Here is a 25,534-nt window from a genome sequence, read left to right as displayed (position 1 = left end):
GGAGGCCACAAAGCAGCCCCAAACATTTTTTGCATTCTCCCAAAATGATGACTGATGACACTGAAATGGAGGCTGGAAGTCTGTCCAGCTACTCCTCCCCTGCATGCCTGCCTTTCTCCCAGCCCACCTAGCCCCTGTGTCCCACGAGCCTGTCCCCATTGTGCCACAGGGTGACAGTCCCTGGGACTGGCCGTGGCAGGGTGAGGCACTGTTTACCTCAACCAGCCGCTTGTCTGATTCCAGCTTGTAGAGTTGCTCCTCGATGTCCTGCTCCCGCTCCTCCAGGCGGTCCTGCTGCTTCATCAGCATCTTCTGCAGAGATGAGGGAAAGCAGCATCGTCAGAGCCCAGCGGCCGCATGTGCCAGTGAATATCAGTGCTGCCCACACTGGCTCTGCCCACATGGTTCAGGAGGGATGGTGCTTTTTCCCAGCAGGATGCCACTGCCAGGCTGAAAGCCCCCGCGTAGCTTGTGGAACTGGAAACTTGGTTATTTCAATGGCAGGAATGGCAGAGGGGCTGCGTGTGCCGGGCCGTGTTATCGGCTGGGCTGGGTCCCCTGGATGGGGGCAGCACCTCAGGTAACTTTGTGCAGCCTGGTCAATGGGGTTGGGTCAGGGCCAAGCCCTGGGGTCTGTGGGGGGACCCAGAGAGACTCATCCACCACTAAGGCAGTACCATTTTGAGGCCCATCACCCATCGCCAGCAGGCTCCTGTGAGACATCACCACCTCCCTCACACTCCCGTACGCCACGCCAAATCCTTTCTCCCTTCCCCGCCTCCTTGACAAGCCCCAGAGCCAGCGTCAGCGTAATCTGGAGGGACAGAGTGAGGAGGAACAGAGCTTCCCCCCGCCACACTGCCAGCCCCCAGCCCCACTCCTTGGGGCTGGGCCTGGGCCATCCACCGAATAACTGGGACAAAACCTTATCCCCAGTTATCAGCACGAGTGCCTCGCTCCTGCATGCTTCCCAGCCTGGAGAAACCCACTGCCCATGAGAGAAGGGCTCCATCCCTGTGAGCAGGAGCAGGGCTTCCCAAAACACCCCTCAAAATCAACTCCAAATATTCACCCTTCATGTTTACTGGGTGGAAAAGCCAGGACACCAGCGGGGCGAGGAGAAGGGCTTCAGCCGGCACGGAGATGTGGCGTTCGAGACTCAACGACGGGGGCGAGATGGAAAGAAACCGGCAGCAAGAATGAATTTCGAGGGGATTATTGCTATTATAAACCGCCACTCGGGAATTTATAATCAAGTAATTAATTCCTGGACGAGGCGGGAGGGGGAGGGTGGCAGAGGCGCTGCTGGGATTAATTGCATTGCAGGGAAAGGCTGTCACCTCCGACTCAATTCAGGAGCAGGAATGCGAAGCCTCCTCCCTCCTGTTGTTTTTCTTAAGGTCTCAGGCACCTCCAGCCTTACTGTCACTGGGCTCTTACCACTAATAATAACACGGAGCTAAAAAAACCCAGCTTCCCCCTCACAGCACACTCCACATGCATGCCCGGGATGCATGTGTGCACCCACCCAGGCCCATGCAGACAGACACACAGACAGCACATCCACTGAAACAGGGCTGAGGGGCAGTCACAGCAACGCAGACCCCCAGCTCATGGGGGGACATTTGCTGCACATGTGTACAGAAACACAGAGCCCTGCAGCATCCACGGGCACCACTGGAAGCATCCACACTGAGAAAGATTTGAGGCATATATTCAAAATCTCATTTTTTCATTGTAAAATGATTGTTTTTTGTGCTGCTGCAGCAGCAGGAGGCTGCAGTCCACTCCCAGGTTTAACACGGTGGGAACTGAGCTCTGGGGAGTGAGTGCAACACCACTTGCTTGAACCCTGGAGAACCAAGGGGGCAGGCAGGAACTGTGTCCTAGGTCCTGTGCCAGCAGCCAGGCCTGAGTGTGGAGCTGCTGGGGGTTTCTCTAGGAGCTCAGAGAGGGTTTTGGGTCGAGCACCAGGCAGAACTGTGGAGCAGATGGACAACTGCTGTATTGCACTAAACAGACAACAGCCCCATGTAGGTGGATTGAGAAAGTGGCAGGCAACAAGCCTGCTCCTGGGATCCATGGAAAGAGATTCCTTCCAACATCCCTTTTTGCAGGAGGCCAGCTGAATGTGGGAGTTGGGCAGGTTGTGCAGCGCAGGCTGAGCTGCTCACGCCCCATGCTGGGCATCCAAAGGACACAGCAAGCTTTGCACTGAGCCCTTCCCTACACCTCCCTCCCTCCCTGCCACAGACTTGCCATCTCCAGCACAGACAGCCAGACCAGACCCACGCCGCACCAGCCCACCAGGAGAATAGCCAAGTCTAGCCAGACCCCCAGGAGCAGCCCCATCCTCAGCCTGACTTCCCTGTCTGCCAGCTGGGATGGGAGTGGGTAAAAAACACAGGACAGGATCCCTTGCTGGGCACAGAGGCCAAATCCCCATCCCACTCCGTCGTACCCATCAGGTATCTGATATCCCCGAGGCAGCCACTGCCCTTCCCCCTGATGCTGCTGGGATGCTCTAGCAGGGGAAAGCAGGGTCTCCTATCACTGGCAGATGCCAGGCAGGCAGAGGCCACCCTGCCAGCCCCACTGGTCTGAGGCACCCCCAAGAGAGGCACCGAACAGCCCGGACATGCGTGTACCATCGCCCTGCAGCTGCCGTGGCAGAGCTGCCAACCTTTGTGTTTTGTAACAAACCTCAGACTGCCCCACTCCAGGAATCATGCAATTATGTGAAATCACAAATATACATATAAACTTATGTAAAAAAAACTTTTTATATATGTAAGTGAATTTAATATCACCTCACAGCTGGAAAAAGTGACCAAAATCCAACCTAAAGCCACAGAAATCAGACAGAATAGAGGACATGCAGCGCTTTCTTTAAACCTCATATTTGAGCCACTCTTTTTTTAGGGTGATTTAAAAACTGTACGTGCCTGGGATTGCAGTGGAATGGGAGGGTTTTTCACCCACAGCAACAAAACCTTAACAAGACACAAGGGTATGAACTACCCCTTCTGGCACTGAGGGGCAAAATCTCATTGTCTATGCAGCACAGGCTGAATTCCTTAGGTATTTTGAAAAGAAAAATATATCCCTTCCCCTTCCATCCCCTCCCAAATCTGGCATTTCTGAAGTCATGAACTCCTCCTCCTCCAGGATCAGAATTTCTCAGGGTAATTTCTCATATTTCATGCATGACCTTGATGCTGGGAGAACTGAGGTTCCCTCCGTCCAGGCACCCTTCCCAGGCTGTGCACAACTCTGATCCCAGTTTGTCTTTTCCGAGACACGTCGCCAGTTTGCAAAATGCATACTAAAAATGCTTTTGATTCCAACACCAGCCGAGAGTGAATTCATCTCATTAATTAATAAATGAATCGGTGGCTGGGGTAAGTGGCTGGTCCACCACGACCCTGTAGGCCCCAGTGAGACTGGACTAGTTCATGGACACCAGCTTATTCTGCAGGAGATGAACATAATCTCCCCTCTCCTGATGGAGAAAAATGAAGTGTGGGTACAAAAGGGCTGAGCCCGTACAGAGAGCTTGCGAACATGCCGTGGGCATCAACTCTGCAAAGGAGCTGGACCACCAAAGGTGGAAGGACAAAGTAGGGGACACTATCATTCACTTCCCTTCAGGAGTGAGGGTGCACTCCTCCTGTGCAGGCAGAGGAGAGTGATTCCTGAGCAGCAATTGTGGCAAGTCAGATGGGTTTGGGGTACCCAGGTCATGCACCGGGATTGAAACACTGCTTGGAGGGACATCTCTGCAGGAAGCACTGCAAACACTGCAAGGTCTCATTGCAGGGGGGATGCACCCAGCTGGTACCCATGGGACTGTGCTGGGGGAAGGCTTGCTGGCCATCGCTATCCACAGCACTTGCTGGGAGGAAACCACACCCTGCCTGCACCTTAGGGCACTGCCTGGTCAGAGGGGGTGCAGTAAGGTGCAGACTATGCACTGACCACAGCTCCCAGTGGCCGCCCCAGCACGGGACACATCCACCCTGCCAGGCAGGGCATAGGGATATGTCTGCTTGGGACAGGGCAGTCCCAACAAAGAACTTCTGCAACATTAAATGCCTGCAACCACAAGACAGGAAGATAGTAATAAAAGTTTAACAGCTCTGATGATACCGGGCACCTATGCTTCTCATCTGAGAGCTGCTGCATGGCTGCAGCACCACAAGCCTCAGATGTGTTACACACATGGGTCCAGCTCAACCAGCTGGGAAAACCTCCACTGTAAATGGGGGCACTGGGGTGTAGGAGGGAGCTCACACCCACCCAAGACCTCCCAGGCAGGGAGCAATCTGTGGGCATGGCATTTCCCCTGACTTGTCTTAGGCTGGTCTCAACACTGTCCTCTCCCACAGGGCAGAGCTAAGCCTGTGGTCACTGCTGAGCCACACTAACTGTGGATTATGGCCCTGCCCTGCCTGAGGCTCAGCGCTCCCCTCATCACCTCTTTGCAGCCCCCAGAAGCCCATTGCTCTGGGGCCAGCAAAATCCTACAACATGCCCCAAGGTTTTGTGTTCTCTGAGGTTGGTCAGGGCCCTTGTGTGCCTCTCAGGGAAAGCTGGCAGGGGAGAGCCTCTGGCATCCCTTCCCTGGGGGCTGGAGTGCTCACCAGCCCCTGCCCAATTCCCAGCAGGATCAGGAAGGAGCCTGGCAGCTTCACCAGAGGCAGAGCGGTGCCCCATGACCTGCTGAGCTGCTGTGGTTTTAAACAAGAGCTGGAGCAGTGAAAAGCCTTACTGTGTTCACAGGGCAAATGGAGCCCATGCAGCTTCTCTTGATCCTTCAGGGCCATTCACCTTGCAAGAGCAACCGAGTGCCCACACCCTGACCTGTGGGACGCTTGCAGGATGCTAATTCCCAATAAACTCTGCTGAAACTGTCTTTGGGTTTGGAGGCTACTACAGCAGGGCAGGTGGACAAACCACAGGAATGCACAGCCCTCATTCCAATAGGAAACTGGGGGAGCAGAGAGCCAGCCGAGCACCTTTAACCACAGCTGGACAGCTGGCCCAGGACAGGCACACTCACTTCTCTGCCTCTCTCCTTCCTCCTCCTCCTCTGCGCCCAGGCCTTCCCCTCGCCGCCAAATCCCAGCCACCGAGTGAATAAGGACATTGTTTGCAGTCACCGGAAAGCAAGAACGGAGGGAGCAGCTTGGAGCATGAGGGGCAGGAAGGGTGAGGAGGAGGAGGAGGAGGAAGGTGGAACCGGAGCGAGGAAGCTGCAAAGGGCAGATGCCTGCAGCGGGAATGGCTCCAGACACCTGCAGCTCAGCCCAGGGACCGGGATCAAGAGCCCCCATTGAGACACATGTCCCAGCACGTTGCTGGAGACGGGCCTGAAGTCACAGTGACTGAATTTTAATGCACCAAAAGCCCTGGGCCAAGGAGGCGAGTGCAACCTTTCGCCTCCCCAGGCCTCCCACACACAGGCTTCCCTCTCGCCAGCCCCGCTCCACTGTCAGCTGGACCATTTTCTGAGAAAAACCCACGTGATGAGCTATTTTCATCCCTCCTGAAAGTGTCACCCCACCTGCTAACACATCAGAACCCTGACACTGTGCACATCTGGGACACAGCACCCCACTGCCCCCAAAAACAGGATCTCAAATCATGAGATAATGCACCATGCACTGCCACAGCCCAAACCCCTGGAGCATTCCTCCCACCCTGCTGGCGGTCTCCTGCTGACCAGATCTAGGCAAAACCAGCTCTTTCAAACTCCTCACAGCCCTCACAACATTTGCAGGAGGCTGATCCACTTAAAGAGGCAGGAAGGAAATGCTTTCTGGTTGGGGTTTCATCTTGCACGCATTTACAGTAAGCACCAGGCAGAAGGGAAGGTCTCCGGCCAGAGCACAAGGTCTTGCCTCCCCTGGCCAGCCCAGAGCACACACAGTGCTCCAGGCTTTGGCTTTTCTCACAGTGCTCCCTGTGCACAGATCAGGCTGGTTTATCCTCAACAGGGGAAGGAAGAGGGGAGGGGAACAGCCTGAGATATTAATAGCTGCCCTTGCTAGGAAGGGATGGAAGCAGCAGCCATGCAGTGAAGAGGCACCAGAGAGACCCCCTTTCCAGCACTGAGGGACACCTGAGCACCAGGAGGGCTGGTGCTTTGTAGAAGAGGGCTGAAGGCCAAACAATCAGCTCCAGCTTGGGGGGAGAGGATGTACAGGTGCCTCTTGCAACAGCAGCTCTCTACACTGCTCTCATGCTGGAGTGGGCGAGGATGCCTCCTGCTTGTCCACATCACCCTGTGAGATGCTGCCTGGCCTCTGAGCCTTTCCTGGAGACGAAACCATCAGGTTTAGACCCATGTCCATCTCCACTGGCTACCCCACAGGCACAGCCCCATGTCCCACCTCCTGTGCCCACCCCAGCACAGGGCATCCCTGCAGCACAACTGGCACACAGCAGCCATGACTCACAGGAGCCATGACTCACAACTGCTTAGCAGAACCAGGTCAGGCCTGGCTCCTGGAGCATCCCAGGACAGTAGCCATGGCAGACCATATTTCTCTGCATGTCCCTGTACCAGAGCAGATCCTGAGCCACCAAAGGGCTGTGCTGGTGCCGGCAGCCTGGGACAGCTCTTTCCCTTGTTTACACCTAGCAGAAAGGAAGAACTTGTTAACAAGGAGAAAATACAAGGCATTGTGTTGCATGGGGCCAGCAGCTGGATTTCTGGAGGTCAGGAAATGGGGACCTATTGTCTGTCAGAAAGCAACCTTCAGGAGGATCTTGAGAATGCTAATTCACCTTCCTGGGCCTCTGTGCATCCCCCTGCTCGCTGCAGCCGTGGGAGTTACTTCATGGTGTGCCTCTCACACAAATGGGGGAACGAGGCTGGGGCTCTACCTATAGTTTTTGGACCCCAGCTTCAAGCCATGGCCCAGCTGCCACTGCTGTCAGTGTCCTTGGAGTAGGCATGAAGATTTGCTTCGAGAGGAAAAGGAGGATAAGGAAGATTAAGGAGCAGAGAGATGAGGCCAGTGGCTGGAGACACATCACCTCTCTATCAGCAGCCCTGCAAGTCCTGGAGGAAGGAGCTTTCCTCATACTGGGTATGAGGTGATTCTAGTATGGGTGTTTTACCCTTCAAAACAAAGGCTCCCTCCATGCAAAACACAACTAGGGGCAGTGAAAGCAGGGCAAACTGCCTATGCCAGATCTGGGGCTCAAGACTCACTCATAACACGTGCAGAAGAGGAAAAAGGGGCTGGAAATGCACCAGGAAGACAAATACCAGGACAAGAAGCCAGTTTGCATGCCGAGCATGCAGCCAGGCAAGTCATGACTGATGCTGCTGGCTCCACAGGACAAAGATGAGCATTGGTGATAGAATCATAAAATCATTAAGATTGGAAAACACCTCCAAGATCTTTGAGTTCAACCTTTGACTAAACACCACCTTGTCAACTAAACTATTAGCACTAATGGCCAGGTCCAGTCATTTCTTGAACACTTCCAGGGATGGTGACTCTACAACCTCCTTGGGCAGCCCATTCTAATGCTTAACCTCCCTTCCAGTGAAGAAATTCTTCCTGATGCCCAACATAAACCCTCCCTAGCATGGCTTGAGGCTTGTCCTTATCCTGTCACTTGTCTGGGAGAAGAGGCCCACCCCTACCTCGCTACACCTGCCTTTCAGGCAGTTGTAGAGAGTGATAAGGTCTCCCCTGAGCCTCCTTTTCTCCAGGCTAAACACCCCCAGCTCCCTCAGCCACTCCTCACAGCCCTTGTGCTCCAGACCCTTCACCAACTCTGTTGCCCTTCTCTGGAGTCGCTCCAGCATCTCAATATTTTTCCTGTAGTAAGGGGTCCAAAACTGACCATGAAATTTGAGGTACTGTGCTGAGTACAGGGGAGTGATCACAGTCCTAGTCCTGGGGGCCACAGTACTGCTACACAAGCCATGATGCCACTGGCCTTCTTGGCCACCTGGGAATCTGCTGGCTCATGATCCCCAGGTCCGTTTCTGCTGGGCAGCTTTCCAGCCACTCTGCCCCCCAGCCTGTAGCACTGTGTAGGGTTGTCGTGATCCAAGTGCAGGATCCAGCACTTCACTCTGCTGAACCTCATACAGCTGGCCTTGGCCCATCAATTCAGCCTGTCCAGATCTCTCTCTAGAGCCTTCCTAGTGTTAAACAAGACTGGTCTCAAAACTGAGCCTCGGGAAGCCTCACTAGTGACCTGGCCAGTAGAGCCACTTCCTGCCCTGTACCTGCCAGGACAGACAGCGTCTCATCAGGGAAAATGCTCCCACCCTGTGTCCCAATGCCACAGGGACAGCAGATGCATTTGGGTGGTGCAGGAGCAAGATGGAAAGGCTACCTCTGAGGGCTGGGGCTGGTGTGGCAGGCACGACCAGGCTCTCAGGGCAGTGAGGAACTCAAGAAATTTCTTTTCTGTCTGCTGGGCAGGGAGGGAGAAGAGATCCCCAGCCAGGCCTGGGTGTGAACACAGCCCACCCCAGCCAGCTTTTGGTGGGAGGACAGCACAGGCCACCTTTGCCTGGGAGCGAGGAGGGCCAGGGAGAGTCACAGGGCTCAGCTCTGTGTTTATGAAGGACAGGGTCTGCATTTTCTTTGCCAACAGGGATGCAGGGGAGGAACTCCCTTCCCCACCTCTTTCAGTTTTAGGGGGGAAATGTACATGTTTAGGGCTGCTTATAAATGAGTGCCAAAATTCACCCTGCTGCTGAGCCATCTCCAGCACAGGGCTCTGGCTGCAGGCCCTGGCACAAACCTGCCCTGCCCTTTGAGTAACCAACTCAGGAGCACCAGCACTGAAGACTGCAGGGAAAGTGCAGGGTTTGTGACATCCAGAAAGTTTCAGACACCCAGACCCAAGTGCCTTGAGCAACTGTTTCCAGCCACTTGGGAGCTCAGACTGACACCAACACCTGGTGCACAACTGCTCCCCACGACCAGCGTTGCCTTGCGCTTCATCCCCGCCATGCCAGGAAAATAAAATCTGGGGCCTGTAACTGTATTGAGTGGGATTCACCAGATTTCACAGTTTTTCAGAGACTGAAAGATCATGTAATAAGTCATGCCCTTTCTGCCTTCAGCACACTCTGTGCTTGTGGTTTCTCAAATGTTTCAATCAATTTATATGGACATTAGGGGGGCCCTACGATCCTTTTCTCCCTCATGTCTGTTTTCATACATCTGCCCCTTCCCAACCACAGATACAGATAAAAAATTCATCCAGAAAAAAAAAGAGCAGTCTGTCTTTGGTGGGATCATCTCCCCCAGCTGGCTCTCAGAAGCGCTCTGCCAGCTCCAGTGGTGGCAGTCTGGGCAGCAAAGGGAGATCACTCAGTGCTGAAACTCAGCTGAATCACAAAGTCCTCATACCAATCCTATTGCTTTGACATATAATTTCTCAGTTGCTCCTCCCATAACCCCCATAAAAAATTCAACAGGCTTTGGCAGCACCCCCAATCCTGCCTTGATCTGCTGCTGTCCCAGTCTTGTCTAGCTCTGTTGAATTCCAAGATCTTCCCAATGTGACAAAATCTCTGGGTCTCAGCCAGTTGTCCCCAAACTGTGGCTGGGGGAATGGCTTGCCTTATAAAGGAGCCATCCTGCAAAGACCCATCCTATTGCTTGGCAGCAAACCTACCCCCATCTGCAAGCCCTGCAAAATTGAGAAACCCTCACTCCCCCTTCCAAATAAACATCTTGGATTCAAGATCCAGCTGGCCTGTGTGATCTCAGAGCCTTCTCCCTGCAGGGGTGAAACACAGCCAGCCTCTTCCACCCTTGCTCCCATTGCAGGCTGAGCAGCCTCTCCCCTGCCCAAAGATCTCCACTCCACACCCACCAGGCTGAGTCCTGCCATGGGAAGCCCTGAGCTCTAAACAACCTCTTTAGCTTCCCACCCCCCCTGATTTCTAGTTTCTGCTCTGGAGGGAGCCTGGCATGAGGATCTGGAAGCATAAACAGGTTTTTGGGGAGCTCAGATACCTCTGAGGGGCAGAGCAGCAGCAGCAGTACCCATGTGTACCCACGTCCTGGCCATGAGACCACTGGCAATGACCAGCAGCCATGTGCCCCAGCACTGTCTCATTTGGTGAGCCAAAGACAAGGGGTGAGCTGCACAAGGCACCTCTCCAGACTCAGGCAGCACTAGAAAGAAAACCCTCCTTTGATTTAAAGGCCATGATTTTATTTTTTTTCCTCCCAACTGATCTAGTTAAACTTCCAACCGCTCAAGGCTATTTTAATTTGTACTGGTAAGTTAAATCAACACAAACAAGGACAGAACAGGTTTATATGCACGTCTATTACTGGCCTGCACCAACTAAAGTGCAGCTACATTTCTCCAGGCAGCTTTTTTTTTTCTCTAATAAAGATAAGGGGGGACGTTTTTGTGCACCTCCAACTGACAAATGGAGCCTAAAAGTGAATTGGGAGTCAAAGCCTTGAGGAAAGTCAAGGTGACTTATGCACCAATAGGCTGGATTCAAAGAGCTTTGCAAAAATGCAGATCAACTAACAAGATTTATAAAACTCGTTAGGGGCTTAGAGGTCGCTTAATTCTCAAAGGTGCCAAGGAAAGTGCCTGACTCACAGAAGGATGGATGGGGCTTACAGAGGTGGCTATCTCAACCTTTCAGTTGCTTCAAGAAAAGCGGACTCAATTTCTCTTGGAAATGAGGTTTTGACATGCCAAAATGTTTACTGTGAGCCTTGGCTCCTCCATCATTTACTTTAAAGAAAAAGAAACCAAGTCTTGCTGCGGCAGACAACTGTTAGAAACATCTACTGAAAGCCACAGCAGAATCTGCTGCTTCAGCTCACCAGCGCCAGACACCACCCAGAGGAGTATGAGACCAGATTCAGCACACAAGCTGGAAAAAACAGAAGCGGGCAAAAGGCTTCACACTTCTACAGCTCCCCAGTGCCTGGCATTTTGCAGGCTGGAAGCAGCCTGTCAACACCTGTGGGCAGCCAAGGAAAGGTACAGCGAGTCCATCCACCCCAGTGACCACGACCACAGTCTGCTGAACACCAAGGACCCTCCATTGCCTTTCTGCTGGATTTTTTCTCTTACCATTTTTTTTTTTTTTTTTTGGTGAGGTGGCTGTTGAGAATCTGAAAGCCCGGATTATAATCTTTATGAATCCCATAGTTAGATCGCGCTGAACAGCAGCCCAGCAATACCAGATGTTCAAACAAAGCTGCCAACCGACAGCTGTCTGCAGCTTGCAGCGTGTTTTTACTTTAAAATGCAAAATGATACCAATCTATATTAAAAGAGAGACGTTCAGAGCCTTGCGATAGCAGCTGAAGCCGCGGATATTGCTCTTTCACGCAGGGTGTGGCAGCAGAAGGAAATATCTCAAAAACTACTGCTTAAGCCACCCTCCCAGCCCCCCCAAATCCTGGCCCCTTTCCTAATGGGAAAGAGACTCACGTTACTGCCTGAGTGCCGTGAATGTACCAGTGCGTGTCCAAACAAGCCAGCAAAAAGAAAAATGCAGCATGAACAAACAGTGTCTAACGAAGGATGCCAGAACGAATCTGGGTGCTGCCCACACCTGGCTCTCAAAGGCATGGGGAGGACAAAGTGACACATGGGGGGATGGAGGGAACCAGTCCTGGGGTGGAGGGTTCAGCGCAGCCCATCCTGTGCCAGTGACCAAAGTGGGACAGGAAATGTCCCTTCTGGCAGCACAGCATTGCCAGTGGAAGGGTGGGATGGACGGGCGTCTTCCACTGCCCCGTCTGCCCAGCATCTCACCTCAGGTTGTTCCACGTCCCTCTAAAACACACAGGGATGCTCTGGTCCCACTGGAGACACTCTGCCTGAATCTCCTTGATATGAAGTAGGTTTTTAACTTGCATTGCATTGTACCTTTATTTCTTAGGCTGGCTGGGACCAGGCACAAAGCCCTACACCCTGCAACCTTTTCTGCACACCAGCAGCTGGAGAAGGCAAGAACTGGAACTCAGCCTTGCTCTTCATTATTTCTCCCTCTGGAAATGCAAGCCACCCAAAATGACCACATTTTGGGGATGGCGAGTCCCGAATACAGTAGGCATGGCACGGTACTCCTGGCTTGCAGGAATTGTGCAAAAAGCGCTCTGACTTACTCGAACGTGACGTCCCAAATTCCCCACCAGCCACGATCACAGGAAATCTTTGGGACCTGTCCCAGGGCTGCCTCATTGTGCTCCGAGCAGCAACAGCATGAATGAATCATGCTCCTCAATGTGACACCCAGCTCCCAGCAACGTATTCGGGACCAAAATATTTACGTTGCAAATGAGTAAGAATAAGACCAGATCCCCTCTCCAGCCTGGTGACATAAAAAGGCCAACTGGGTCTTGCATTGAGTAAGTGGGTGGCAGAAGGATAGGAAAACAGGAGGCAGAGATCAGTCCCATGTCTTACAGCCTAGATGTGCCCAGCAATGCTGAATCACAGCCCTTCCTAGTTACAGCAAAACTCCAAAGTGGCAAGCACTGAGACTACAAACCCTGTGGTACCACACTCCCTCCGGGTGACAAGTGAAGGAGCATGCTGGGACCTGTAGTTTCCAGCCAGCCAGCAGCAAAATGCCATCCCCCAGCAAACACATCTTAAATTAAAGTGATGCAAGGCCCCCAGACTCCTGGCAAGGTGCCAGCAGTGGCTTCCTGTTGGCAGGCACTTGGCCAATTCCCATGTGTTGCACTGGCCCCCTTTCAAGGAGAAGCCAAGAGCCCACACCCCACAAATCCCCTAGCCACTGATCTTGAACCTGCCCTTTCTGAAGCGACGTGTCTGCATGGACTACAGGATGCTCCCAGAGCTCTGGTGCAGCCCTGGCCTGCAGGAGACGTCAGCCCTGCTCCTGCCTTGCTGTTGAGCCCCTCCACCTTTGCTCCATGGCACTGAAATGTCAACCCCAGAGCAGGACCCTGCATCCAGTGCTGGTCACACTTCAGCTACATAAAGCCCAACAATGCATCCCTCGAGGGGTCCCATAAAGATGCCACTGAAGCAAACAGACTCATAGGCAGCAAAAAGCAACACACTGGCGTGGTGTTTTCAGGCAGAACAGCACAAGCAGGCAAAGCTCCACTGAATCACCATACCAGTAAGGCTGGGGACAGCCACCTCCCCACAGGATCCCAGATGGGCACACAGCCACCCTGGGAGTGCTGTCACCCTGTGCTCCAGCAAGAGCAGACCATACATCACATCCTGGGGAACGTGGCACCCCTCTCCTTGCCCGCTCACCCTCCCCGCTGCGGAGGAAATTGTGCGCCCGGCTGATGTCAGGAGGCATCACTTCACACAAAGGCCAGGCTTCCTGGCGGGGAAGGGGTGGGGGAGTGGGAAGGAAGGAGAAGAGGAGCCTGGGGCAAAGGCAAACAGCATCTACAGCTCCTTGTGTGTGCAAAAGGGGCAGCAGCAGGGGACAACATGGCCCCTTCTACTTCAATTGCCCTTGCACCCGGGAAAGAGAGGCAACATCGTATTTCCTAGTGCCCTTCACAGGAGCCACAGCATGGCCCTGCCCTGCACCCTGCACAGCCCTTTAAGAATGCACTGAAAAGAAGGGACTCAAGTTTATTTTAATTCGCTCCTGCAAATAAATCACTTCCATTTTCTAGATGCCAGGCTGTGGCTGTTGCCAACCAGGGGACACAGCTCCCTGCTTAGCACCCAACCAGGAGAAAAAACACTTCTATGACAAGATCTAACATCAGCACCCTCAAAATCAGCACAAGCGTGCACCCCACCTGTCTCCTGCTTATGGGTGGCTAAATACTCATGGCACCCATTAATTGATAAATACAGATAAAAATAACATATTAAGGACCAAAGGCAAGAATAATCAGCAGCCTTCATTTCCCAAACTCCTCACCCCATTATGCTCCCCAAAGCTAAGCACCTTTCAAAACATGGCCTATCACGGTACCCACAGCATCAATATAACCTCCTGCTTCAGCATCTCCTCTCCTTCTCTACCTCCTGCAGTCCCAGCTCACCCCCCAGGCACTGAAAGTGGCTGGTGGCCAGCACCAGAGTACATTGTTTTTGTCTCCAACCCAGCCACTCTCTCAAGGACAGGAGCACTCTGGACCAGCTGCACAGGGACCAGTGAAGAGGGCTCGGCCATAGGGGACCTGCAGGATGTGGTCGATGTTGATTGAAAAGGGAAATCACTGATATTGCAGAGGGCAGCCAGGGAAGGTGGATTTTGGATGTGGGCACCGCCAGGGAATAACTGTAAAGGAGCAAACCCTGCTGCTCTCCTTCAACGTGCTGACTTGTGCTCCTAGGAGAAGGCCTGTCATTGGTTTTTAATCTCACCCGATTACGGACCAGCCTTTGACATTATTGATCTCAGGCCCCTGAAGTATCATTTATCTTCTGGGTTTGACTCGGCCATCAGAGCTCGACAGCTCAGACCCCAGTCAGCTCCATCCTCCCAGGGAGCCAGGGGAACTGCTCTGCACAACTCCAGTCCTGCTGATTCACGTGAGCCATATTTGACACTCGGTTTCCGTCCTCACGTAAGGTGTCTCACTCTCTGCCTACCTGGCATTTCATTTTCTGACTCAAAAATCCAGCTCCTCAGGTCTCTGGCAGACCAGCACTGCTTCCTCAAGCTTGGCAGTCCAAGATGCCTCTAGAGTGCCCTGCTTCCCCCTTTCAGTTTCATTATCCTCTTTCAAAGAGGATGCAGTGGAGACACAAATGTTATGGGATGTGCTGAGAACTGCACAGGGACTGGGGGAGCAGCGCCAGCACTCAGTGTACAACAGAGAAGCCATTTCTAGCTGTGACCACTGCCATTTTCTAGAGCAGAAGGGACCAACAACGGTAGCTCCTCATTCCCTGGTGAGATCGTACCCACAGAAAAACCAGGTGGCTATCGTGGCTTTGTGGTGGCTTCCCCTCACCTGCCAGCCAGCACAGCTGCCACAGGGACAGCTCGTGACTTTTGCTTGACTTTCGAAACATCAATGCCTGCTGCCTCCACCAGACCCAGAGAGATGGGCTGACAGGTTCCCTTTCCCCTGGATACCTCCATCCCTCACCAAACTGACAGATGCTCCCAGCCTCCACTGTTTGAGAAGTACAAGGTTTTCCTCAAATGCCTTTGTCAACAGTTCCTGGATCCAGCATGTACATGATGGTTGTCTTTTCAGATGCCTCCCGTCTCTCTCTCCTGCAAAGCCAGGCCTTGTGTTTTGGGAAGGAGGAATATTTCCTAAGGAAGGCTCCAGTGGGCAGTTTTAATGCAGAGAGAGGAAGGTTTAGCTTTTGTTCTTCACCTTGTTATCATTTATCATATTGCTGAAAAGCACTTTGGTAAATGGAGATTAATACCATGTGCATTCATAGATTGTAGCAGGAACCAGCCATGGGGAGGACCAGAGGAGGAAATGCCTGGATGGGGGCAGCTAGCAGGGTCCATATCCTGCAAAGTACCACCATTGGCAAAGAAAGCTCCAGTCTCCAGGATCGCTTCCCCACACTGCCAGGGCCTTCCTGACTCCTAGCAGGTCTACCCACCTCTGCTTACCTCTAAATTAGGATAACACCCTGACTTCCCCATCCAGACATTGGATTGTTGCAGAGATTAAAATGATCTTTATCTTCCCTGTTCTAAGTAGAAAGCTAGAAATGCCTTAGCTGGAGGACAGGCCTTGACTTCACCTGCTAGGTTTACATGCTCAGGAATTGCATTTGAAAAGGGGTGGTCTTCATACCAGGGACTATTTCCAGTTCCCTGCCCAGATGCCCTATTGTGCAGGATGCCAGCAGGCAGAGGCAGGAAAATAGTCCCCAGATGTGCTCTCATTCCCTTGATGGGGGCAGGCTCCGTCCCCACCCCCTAAAATCAAACTACCTCTGACCAAAACAGAGCTCACAGGCCTCAGCCACCCAGTCACAACAGTGCAGCTGTGGCAGGAGAGCTGCAGAAATTCCCTTCTGGATCTGGCCACCCCCATCACTAAGGGCTAGCACAATACCAGAGGGAAGGGGGAGCGCAGCACCCGCCCCCACACTGTCCCCAAAGGGTCTGTGAGGGGGACAGAGACCTCGCAGCACATTTATTCCGCTCCATCCATTTGAGAGGCACGCTTCAAGGGGCTTTTTGCCGTCAGAGGCGGGTGCACCAGGACAGGAAAAGAACAAAGGGAGGCACCGGCACCCCCAGCCCTTTGTCTGAGCGCAGAGGAGTTCACCTGCAGGGAAAACCTGCTCCCACCGCAGAGGCGGCAGCTCCACATGGATTCAGAGGGGGAGAGGGATGCGGCCCCCCCTTGCAGCAAGAGGATAATGAGCAGAAGGACGCAATCACATTACCCTCTCTCTCCCCTTGCCACACGCACAAGCCCATTACAGTGCACGCCACCCCCCCGAGTTACCAACAACCCAACAACCGCAACCAGCAATAAAAACCATTGCCACAGAAATATCAACCCACCCCCCAGTGTGATCGATCCGTGTCTGCGTGTGGCCCAGCACCAAACCCTGGAGCTCGGCTCCACCGACCAGGATTGACTGGGAGGGAAGGGGGTGGGAGACTAGTTTCCAGGGGATGGGGTTTAAAAGCCACACAATAACTGGCTCAAATGAGGGTTTAGATTAAGCTGTCGTACGGCAAGGGAAAACAGTGCCTCCATTAGGACATGCAGGATTTTCCTTCCCTTTCTCCAAAGCTACAGCTCTAGGATGAAGCTTCCAGGTCACCCAGGCAGGGAGAGGAGAACTGGGTGATGCTGAGCAAATGGGGGATCCTGAACAGGGAGAGATAAGTAGAGGGAAGAAAAGGCAGATCAGCCCTCCCGAAGCCCCATATCATACAGTCGGCTGCTCTGACAATGTTTACTCATATTTCAGAGAGACACAGCCATCCGGAACATCACTCCCTGCCAACTGCCTCATCTGGAGCCATCCACAGCTCGGCTCTTTCCAGCCCACTCCAGAGACAGCCCCCCCCATCAAAGCATCCACACAGCAAGAAACTGAAAAAGGAAAGGTAGGGGGAAGAGAAAAAACAGAGGAATTAAATTAATTCATGTTTTGGGTTTTTTTAAACAGTTCTGGTACATCATCTCAGCAAACAGATGACTTGGAGTGTGCTTGGAGTGCAACAGCACCGCTGCAGAGTGCAGGGCACTGCGCTGAGCTGAGAACTTCTGCTCATGTTACCATCACAAGAGAATCACAAGACAGAAGAGGGACAACCATGAGGCCCTGGTGAGAACAGGCTGAAGCTGTCCTTATCAGAAAGGATCCAGGACTGAGAACCTCTTCCCTGAGTTCATCTGGGGGACATATGTAAAAACTTTTGCGTGCATCCAGAGTCTCATGCCTGTGAATAACCACCCCTCCCTCCATATTAGGGACCAGACATCTCCTCCTCCCATTCCCAAGTATGCTAGATGTAGTTCTCCCAGGAAAAGGAGGGGTAGCTGCCTCTGTCCTTCTGTGGAGGAAAGGCAAGGGCAGGACATCCCCGGTCCTGCAAATTTCACATCTCCCAACCAGTCCCCCAGCATCTTCCTCACCCTCTCTCCCAGTAAACAGAGGCTCATTGCAGAAAATTGGCTATCACTGCAAGCAAGCTCAGCAGCACTGAGTCCTCTGTGCCATCCCCCTTACTTCAACCCAACCAGCATCTCCTCAGCCTACAGGCTGCTGATAAATGCAAGAAGTTGACAAAGTCACCAGAACCTAGCCCAGATCCACAGCATTTTATTTTCTTTTTTAAAGCAAAAAAGCCAGGCCAGACCAGATTCTGCCCTAAAGCCTTTGTGGCAAAGCAAAATCCTGCTCCAAGTGTTTATTTATAAATCTGTACATACATGTACATTTGAATTCTGACAGAATTAATTCTGGCATCCAGCTAATTCAAAGCATTCCTCCCCCATCACACTACTGTTGCAGGCCAGCCCTGCACAGAAGCTGATTATAAAATGCTGCACTAGCCAGGCATTTCTGCAAAGGCTTGTGCTATTGAGCATTCAGTCTTTCCTTGCTTGGCTATTTCATTGTTTCGGTGTCGATCCCTCCTCTCTTGCCCTGTGTTTCCTGGTTACTTTTGTCCCTGCTCTGGAAGCACTGCTGCTCTCAGCCCCATTTCAGTGTCAGATTGAAAAAAAACCCAAAACAATTACATGAAATTAAAGAGAAGAAAAGAAGAAATTATCACCATGTACCAAGATTTCCAGTAAACAGATAGGTAACGAGCAAAAAATAGGCCAATATGCTGCAAAGCAAGCTGCAGACAGATCTGGGGACAGAAAACTGCCCGCCTCCCAAGTACAGCTAAGAAATCCCTGTGTGGTCACACGCTGTCCTCTGGAGCAGAGAGGAGAGAGGTCAGGGCAGCCAGCACTGTAAGAGCCTCTTTATTCTTGGGCAGTTGCACGAATCTGATCACTTGTGCCCTTTGTGAGACATGGAAATCTGCCTTCTCCTCCCACCCCTTTGCCAGCGCCTCTTCTGCTCCTCCTGCTCAGATGGGGACAGAGACAACTCCTTGGCTCCAGAGGCAAAGACCAAAGCAGCAGAGAGGCTGTGGATGCCCCTCTGGCGGGACCAGGCCCGGATGAGCACACAGGAGACCTTGAGAACAGCGCTTTGTTGGAGCAAGGGGAGGGGAGAAGAAGGGAAGGACAGTCCTGGGGCTTGCACATTCCTTGAAGGGCTCACCCAGACTCCCTCGTGTGAGGCACGAGGCTGAGGGGTGGAGACAAGTCCAGCGTGTCCCACTGCAGTTCATGCCTCTCCTACTTCTCCCTCTCCATCATGCTCACGGGCCTCAGGACAATGGCACGCTGATCACCTCCATGCCAGCAGACACATGACGCTCACGTAAGTATCACACGATAGATTTAGATTAAACGAGGGTCTGGGCTAAGTTCATTACGCCCTCATCACCACACAAAGCTGGGCTTAGACCTCCTGGTTCAGAGACCAGACCACGACACCTCTGTCTCAGGGGCTCATTCAAAGTCACTGCTGAGGGAGGGCTTCAGGGTGAAAAGCTCTAGGTAGGCCAGGGCAGTCTGGTGAGCAGGGCTGTAAGCCTGGGCTACATGTTGTTGCTATTCCTTGCAAAGCAGCTCAAGCAGCTCAGGAACCTCAAGGAACCTTGCATCATCTCTCTTCTTTCCACCTCACCCTCGTACAGCTCCCATCCACACTGCATTGTCCCCTATGGGAAGAGAGCATTCTCCACAGCAGCCCCTGTCCTACTCCTTCATCAAGGCTGTCCCCTCCACACAAGTCTCCTCCCTCCCACCCAAGCCACCAGGATGCCTCCCAGCATTCTCCATCTCTGCTGTCACTTCTCGGATTGACTCTACACAAAAGACTTGCAGCTGCAGGTCTGGAGCAACCAACCGCTGGCAACCTGACAGGCTAAGGGCACAAAAATGTTCAAGCTTAGCAGGAAAGCAGTGGGGAAAAGCCCTTAATCCAAACCCTGCGGAGGCAGGAGACTGCTCCAGTTCAGCCAAAGATCTGGGACTGCCAGGATACCCACTGCTGCCTGGCCAGCAAACCCAGAGGGGTTTGCAGCAGAGTAGCTCAGCCCCCCCAGACCTCTCTAGGGCAGCTCAGGCTGCTACGGCTTGAACTGAAATCTGCTGCCCCTGACAACACCAAGCAGCAAAGCCTGACAGATCCATGTGGTGAGTGGCATGGAGCTCGGAAGCCAGGCTAGGTGGGTGCTGGGATTTCTGCCACTGCCCAAGGCCCAAGAAGTCAGTGCTCATCATGGCAGCGTGACCAACTGACAGCATCCCAGGGCACAATGATCAGCCACATTTAGGAGCACAGTACCACGTTCCTGGGCAGGAATTAGGCCATAAGCAAAGCCAGGGAAGGAAACACCTGGGCTAGGCTGACCTAACCCTTGGGCTAGGCTGGCAGTTCAGCTCTGGGGGGCTGGTGGAAGTTCAGATGGCAGGTGCAGAGAGAAGCTGCACAACTCCTGCTTTGTAGGGCCTGCTGCAAAAGTTGTCTGGGGACTGGGTATGCTCAAAGAGTGCCACAGCAAACGCCTGCCAGGCACCAGCCACACCACCTACAGCCACGAGAGCTAAATTAGCACTCAAGCACTTGGGCACTTGTACTCACAATGCCTGCAGTGAGCTGCGTGCCGCGCTCCTCATAAACAAGTCATCTGGAAAATAAGTAAGCCTGTAAAAATCCAGTCCATCACAAGTTACCAAACCTGTTTCAGAGTAAAACAACCTAGAGCAGCTCATGCCAGAAGCCTGGCAGTGAAGCTGATAACCAAGCTTCCCCACCAGTGGGACTCCCCTGGTCCCAGAAAAACATTCCTGGCGCTGATGGCAGCATGGGGACGCCATGTGGGACTTAGTGGTGGCCAAAGCTAGCAAAGTATCAGAGTTTCTTGTACAGACTTGAGATCCATCTCTTCCTGTCCTCCTACCAAGCACTCACCTTTCCTCATTCTCATAATTTAGAAAGCACATGAGTTGGCCTAATACGGGGTGCCGCCAAAGAAGAAAGCCCAAACCCACTGAACTGCAGATGGAGCCAGCAGCCCTGTCCCGCTTCCCCTGGATTTGCTGAACATGCACTGCTCCATGGACAGTGCTGGATGCTGTTCCCACACACCTCCAGGAGGATTCCCAATGTTTTCCTCCAGGTCTCAGCACCACAATGCATTTTCTCCAACTTAATGTTCCAAGCCACCAGAAATCTTCAGAATGTGAAGAGATTTCTAGGAAGCTAGGACAGGGAGAAATCGATCTCTTTCTCCCAAAACAAAACAGAAGCAGAGCCTGTCTACCCAAGACCTTTTCCACTGGTGGCACCTCTAGCTGAGGACCAGCAGCCGGGAAACCTCTGAGCAAGCTCAGATGTACCTGGCCTCAATCAACCATGTCCCACACAAAGACAGGGCAACCATAGTAATACTCCACAAGTGAGTCGCTTTCTCTGACTGCTGACTTCTTACCCATACTCAAATCCCAGCAATGTATTTTTCCCCTTTTTGGATGGAGAAAAAATAAAAAGCAACACATCAACCTTGCACTGGAGCAACTTTCTTTTTCAGCCTTAGAAGGAGGCTTCCCCATACAGGCAGGAGGCACGTGGCTAGGGCAGCAATGGCAAAGATGGAAGAAAAACTGTTTCATTCTGAGACCTTGAAACAAACAAAATGAGAAGAAAGAAAAAAAAAAAAGAAAAAAAGAAAATAAAAAGGAAAAAAAAAGAAAAGAGGGTGCCTCGTGGGCTTTTCTTTCCCCCCCTCTCCTCTTTAAGCGCTACAAAAACAGGAAACAAAGGAGAAAACATCTCACGGGGGGAAGGGGAGGTAAGCGCTTTATACGCCCACGAAAGAAAGATTAACCACATATTTTATTTACTGTTTGTATTACAGTTGCACCGTGGAGTTCAACTAATTCTGAGCCAGGGCTCTGCGGGTTTGCACAGCACCTAACGCTGAGTGGGGTCCTTCCCCCAAACCCACCAGGCACATGTTCCACTTCAGGCAAACCCTGCACTGACACCCCCTTTCTTCTGGCAGACACCCACCTCCAGCCTCCTTCACCCAGCCAGAGCACTCCTGCCCCACCTTCCAGCTCAGCTGACAAAGTGCTGGTGCTGTCCCCAAGGAGTTTTGAGCCCCTTTTCCCCTTCAAATTGGTCTGTAACCAGGGGTAAGGTGCCCTTTGAGGCAGGTTGGCAACACAGCCAGAGGAATAAATGCTAAAAAAGCAGAGTTTATGGGGAGCATGTTTGCAGGCTCCAGTCCCTCCTCCGGGCCATGGGGGACATCCCCTCCACAGCAAGTTGATGTTGCAACCCCCACACTTGCGAGTCCCCTGCACCAAGGTCAGGGCTCCGATCCTCCCAACTTTGACTCATTTCTCAATTAACGGCTTTCTGAACACAAGCCACACATGGAACAAACCTCTCACAATGGGGCCTCCCCCGGACCTCCCAAGCCCAGCGTTACTCATCTGCCCCCCAGTCCCAGTCCATCTTTTCTCGGGATGCTCCAAGCGCGGCTCACCGCTGCTGCAGGGTGAGCAAGCAGCCAGGAATCCCGGCCCGGCTCCCGCAGGCGGGAAGCCGTCACCAGCTGAGCTCATGCACCCTAATTCGGGAACCGACGAGGCGAGGCCACCTTCCTTGCTGGCTGGCAACCGGCAGCTTTGAGCCGGAGACCTAGCCATGGCCATGGAGCAAGGGCTGGCAACCTGCTGGGTGCTTTTCCCAGAGGCTCATCCCTACTCCAGCCACTTCATGGAAGAACTGATTCAACTATAGGGAGGATCCTTTGGGCACACCGTCCCCCAGCTTGGTGCTGTCCTTCACTGACCCAGACTCCGTGCACCCAACCGAGCCACGCGCCCAGCGGGAAGAGACAAGCTTATCATCACAGAGAAAGGAAATTAAGATAACGTGGCGATGGAGGTACCGAGGGATTTGGCCAAGGTCACAAAATAATTCCATGGCTCTACGATACAACCGTCTAACACTTTTGGTGTCTGGCCACATATCCTAAAATTTCAAGCCAGGGCCAAAATCCAGCCTAGGCAGTGGCAGATTTCTGCCAGGTCATTAGCAGTGTGCATCCGCAAGAAGCGGCGAACATCCAGCCATAACAACGGCAGCAACAACAAAAAAAACATGCAGCAAGAGCGGGAATAAATGAGATCAAAGTGTCCCAGAAAAGGACCTGGAAAAATAGTTTCGGTCCCTGGCTAAGGCTCTTGGGAGATGCACATGAGAACCCCATTCCAGCCCTGCACAGCCCTCCCGAGGTGGCTCCCCACCCTGGCAGAGGGAAACCAAAATGACTCCCTATAAATAGAAGCAGAAAAGCGCTTCTCCAAAAGACTGACTGGGTCTTTCCCCTTCCAGCGTGTGTGGCGGAGCTGCTGGCACCTCCGCGGAGGTCCCTGGTTTTCCCCCAGAAAACCTGGAGAGGAAAATAACCTTCCTGTAAGCTCAGGCTGGCTCCTCTCTACACAGAGCTGCACCCCCCCGCCCCACTCCCAGGCCTGGCCATCCAATTGGAAAGTAATTATACTGCAATTTTTATTTATGACTTCTTCGGTTTTTTTTATTGCTAAATGGTGACTCATTTTGGCAACATTAAAATACACAGGAAATCATCCCCATTTTACAGTAATCACCATTCAATTCATTGTTAAATATTTATTCGGCAGACAAGCGCCGAGCCTCTTTCGAAGGGTCGGAGGGGGAGCGGAGGGGCAACTGTGAAAAGGGGGAAGGTGCTAGAAGGGTCATGGCAGGGCTGGCCGCAGGGTGGTAAATGCCCGCCAGAACTGGAGGGTGGGGAGCCAGGGGTGAAAGCTCCTGCCAGATGGCCTGGCCAAGAGCAAAATACAGACCCGCTTTCCCTCGAATCCAGCACAACAGCCCAAGCTGCTCTAGGGAGAGAGGCAGCCCTGTGCCCCCTAATAAAAAATCACATTATTTGGCCAAACCCCAAGACTGAATCCCCAGCAGTGAGACGTCATGGGTCTCTGACACGTCACGGGTCTCTGACACGAAGCTCTTCCATTGCCGGGGGGAAGAGGATGGCGGCCACCGGCCCCAGTGGGAGGCAGTGGGAAGAGCAGGCAGTTTGACATTCGCAGGCCTTACAATGGACAGGGTCTGCTCCTGCAGCCGCTTTGTCCTCTTAGGAAGCCCAATTTTGGGGTGACTTGACCTCAGCTGCAGGCAGCTCTTCTGCCTTCCCCCAAACAGCTGCATAGCCCAGCACAAACCTGGCAGACGGCCCCTCCAAACGCCCCGGGCCCAAGACTGCAACCCTTCCCTGCAGAGCGCACACGCAAGGGGCTGTAGGTCCCACAGCTCAACAGCTACAAAGGCCCCCCCAACACAGACACCTTCCCTGGGGAGCCCCCCTGGCACCCACGGACTCCGTCACTGCTTGGCTGGGAGGCCACCCAACATGTCTGCCACAGGGGGACCCCGGGCGGAAGGAGCAGCAGCGCCAGGATGGATTTTGTGTAGGTCCTACACAAACACAGGGGAACAGACATGGCAGGGAAGAAGGTGGCTGGGTGGTCCCCAGGCTGGGCAATCCCAAGTGTTGGTTGGACTCACCCGGATCTCATTGCGGCGGATCTCCACGTCGCAGACCGAGTGTCCCTGGTGGGCCCCGCTGTAGTAGCAGCAGAACTGGCAGACGGCCACCTGCTCGGCCTCGCAGTGGTACAGGCGGTAGGCGTTGTGCTGGGGGCAGCTCCAGGCCCGCACGTCCTCCGCCTCCACCAGCAGATGCCCCCGGGCCGTGGAGGGCTGCTGCAGGTGGGTCTGGACGTGGGACTGGCAGCACGGAGCCTCGCACCTCAAACAGATCTTCTGGGCCGGCAGCGGCGGGCCGCGGCGGCAGAAGACGCAGTGCAGGACTGAGGGGGGCTTCTCCAGGTTGAGGGAGTTGAACTTCTCCACGATGTTGGTGAGCTTCAGGTTCTTCTCCAGGTTGGGCTTCTGGTTGTAGGCCTGGTTGCACTCCGGGCACCGCACCAAGCCCGACTCCTTGGCCCACGCCTCCCCGATGCAGCCCCGGCAGAAGTTGTGCTTGCAGGGCAGCTGGACCGGCTCCACAAAGACATGCAGGCAAATGGGGCAGATGAGCTCCTCTTCGAAGCAGTTCTTCCAATTCTCGGCCATCTCTGCCGGCAGCTCTGTCGACGCTTCCCCCCAGCCGCTTCGGTCGCTCAGTGCGGTCTAGGGGCGGACGCCGGGGTCTGTCCTCCCTGAAAGGGGAAGGCTGAGGGTGAACAGACAGGCTCCCCCCTCCCCGCAGCACACGCCATAAATAATAAACCGCAGCAGATTTTAAAATCGGGGATAAAATAAGCCACAGAGCAGCACTCTAGGAATACCCGGCAAGAAAACGCAACGTCCCCATCGCTTCATTAAAAAGCGACACAAATGGTCAAAAAACCCCCCAACATGATCCTGTTGGACTTACAGCCCAAAGTCCTAACCACCCCTAAAAGCCATTTGCTCCTTTTTACCCCAGAAGGTGAACTGAAACTTACCAAGGGTTGAAAAAAATCCATACAAAATCCAGCAGCAGAGTCCAAGTTCCATATAAAGCTCCTAAATTTAGCGCTCCGGATCAGATTTTTCTTTTCTTAGGTTTGCAACTGACATTCAATATTTTAAAGGGACTTTTGTCCCCCACCAAACCTGGCCGACAGCTGAGGGCAGCGACTCGCTCGGGCTTTTTTTTTTTCCCTTCCCTGTATTTCTCCTCCCTCTCCCCTGATGGGAGTTGGGAATCAGAGTCTTTTAAAGGAAACAGATCAAAGGGTTAAGATCCAAAACGGGAAAAGGAGGAAGATTAAAAAAATAATAATAATAGCGACGATGACGATGGCGGAAAAACGAATTCTCTCTGCGGCCCCCGAGATTTGCTTCTAAATCGGAGGAGGAGCAGGGAAAAAAAGGAAGAGGGGAAAAAAGACAAGACGTGGGGGACAAAAAAAAAAAAAAAAAA

At 53.0% G+C, this 25,534-nt stretch overlaps 1 protein-coding gene across 1 annotated transcript in view; it reads right to left on the bottom strand.

Annotated features, from left to right (window-relative positions):
* TRIM8 (tripartite motif containing 8) overlaps positions 1-25,210 on the bottom strand; it is a 29,287-nt gene extending 4,077 nt beyond the window's left edge. Inside the window, exons 1-3 of the mRNA XM_084209884.1 lie at positions 25,074-25,210; positions 24,130-24,785; positions 217-312 (exon numbers count right to left, since the gene is read on the bottom strand). Of these exons, the coding sequence (XP_084066010.1) occupies positions 217-312; positions 24,130-24,699 (666 nt within the window). The 5' untranslated portion in view covers positions 24,700-24,785; positions 25,074-25,210. The remainder of the gene's footprint in view (positions 1-216; positions 313-24,129; positions 24,786-25,073) is intronic.
* Between the last annotated feature and the right edge of the window lie 324 nt (positions 25,211-25,534).

This window comes from Fringilla coelebs (assembly GCF_963513975.1).
Source record: "Fringilla coelebs genome assembly, chromosome: 8".
NCBI lineage: Eukaryota > Metazoa > Chordata > Aves > Passeriformes > Fringillidae > Fringilla > Fringilla coelebs.
Note: the sequence above shows the minus strand (reverse complement) of the source record. Positions and strands in the feature narration are given on the sequence as shown.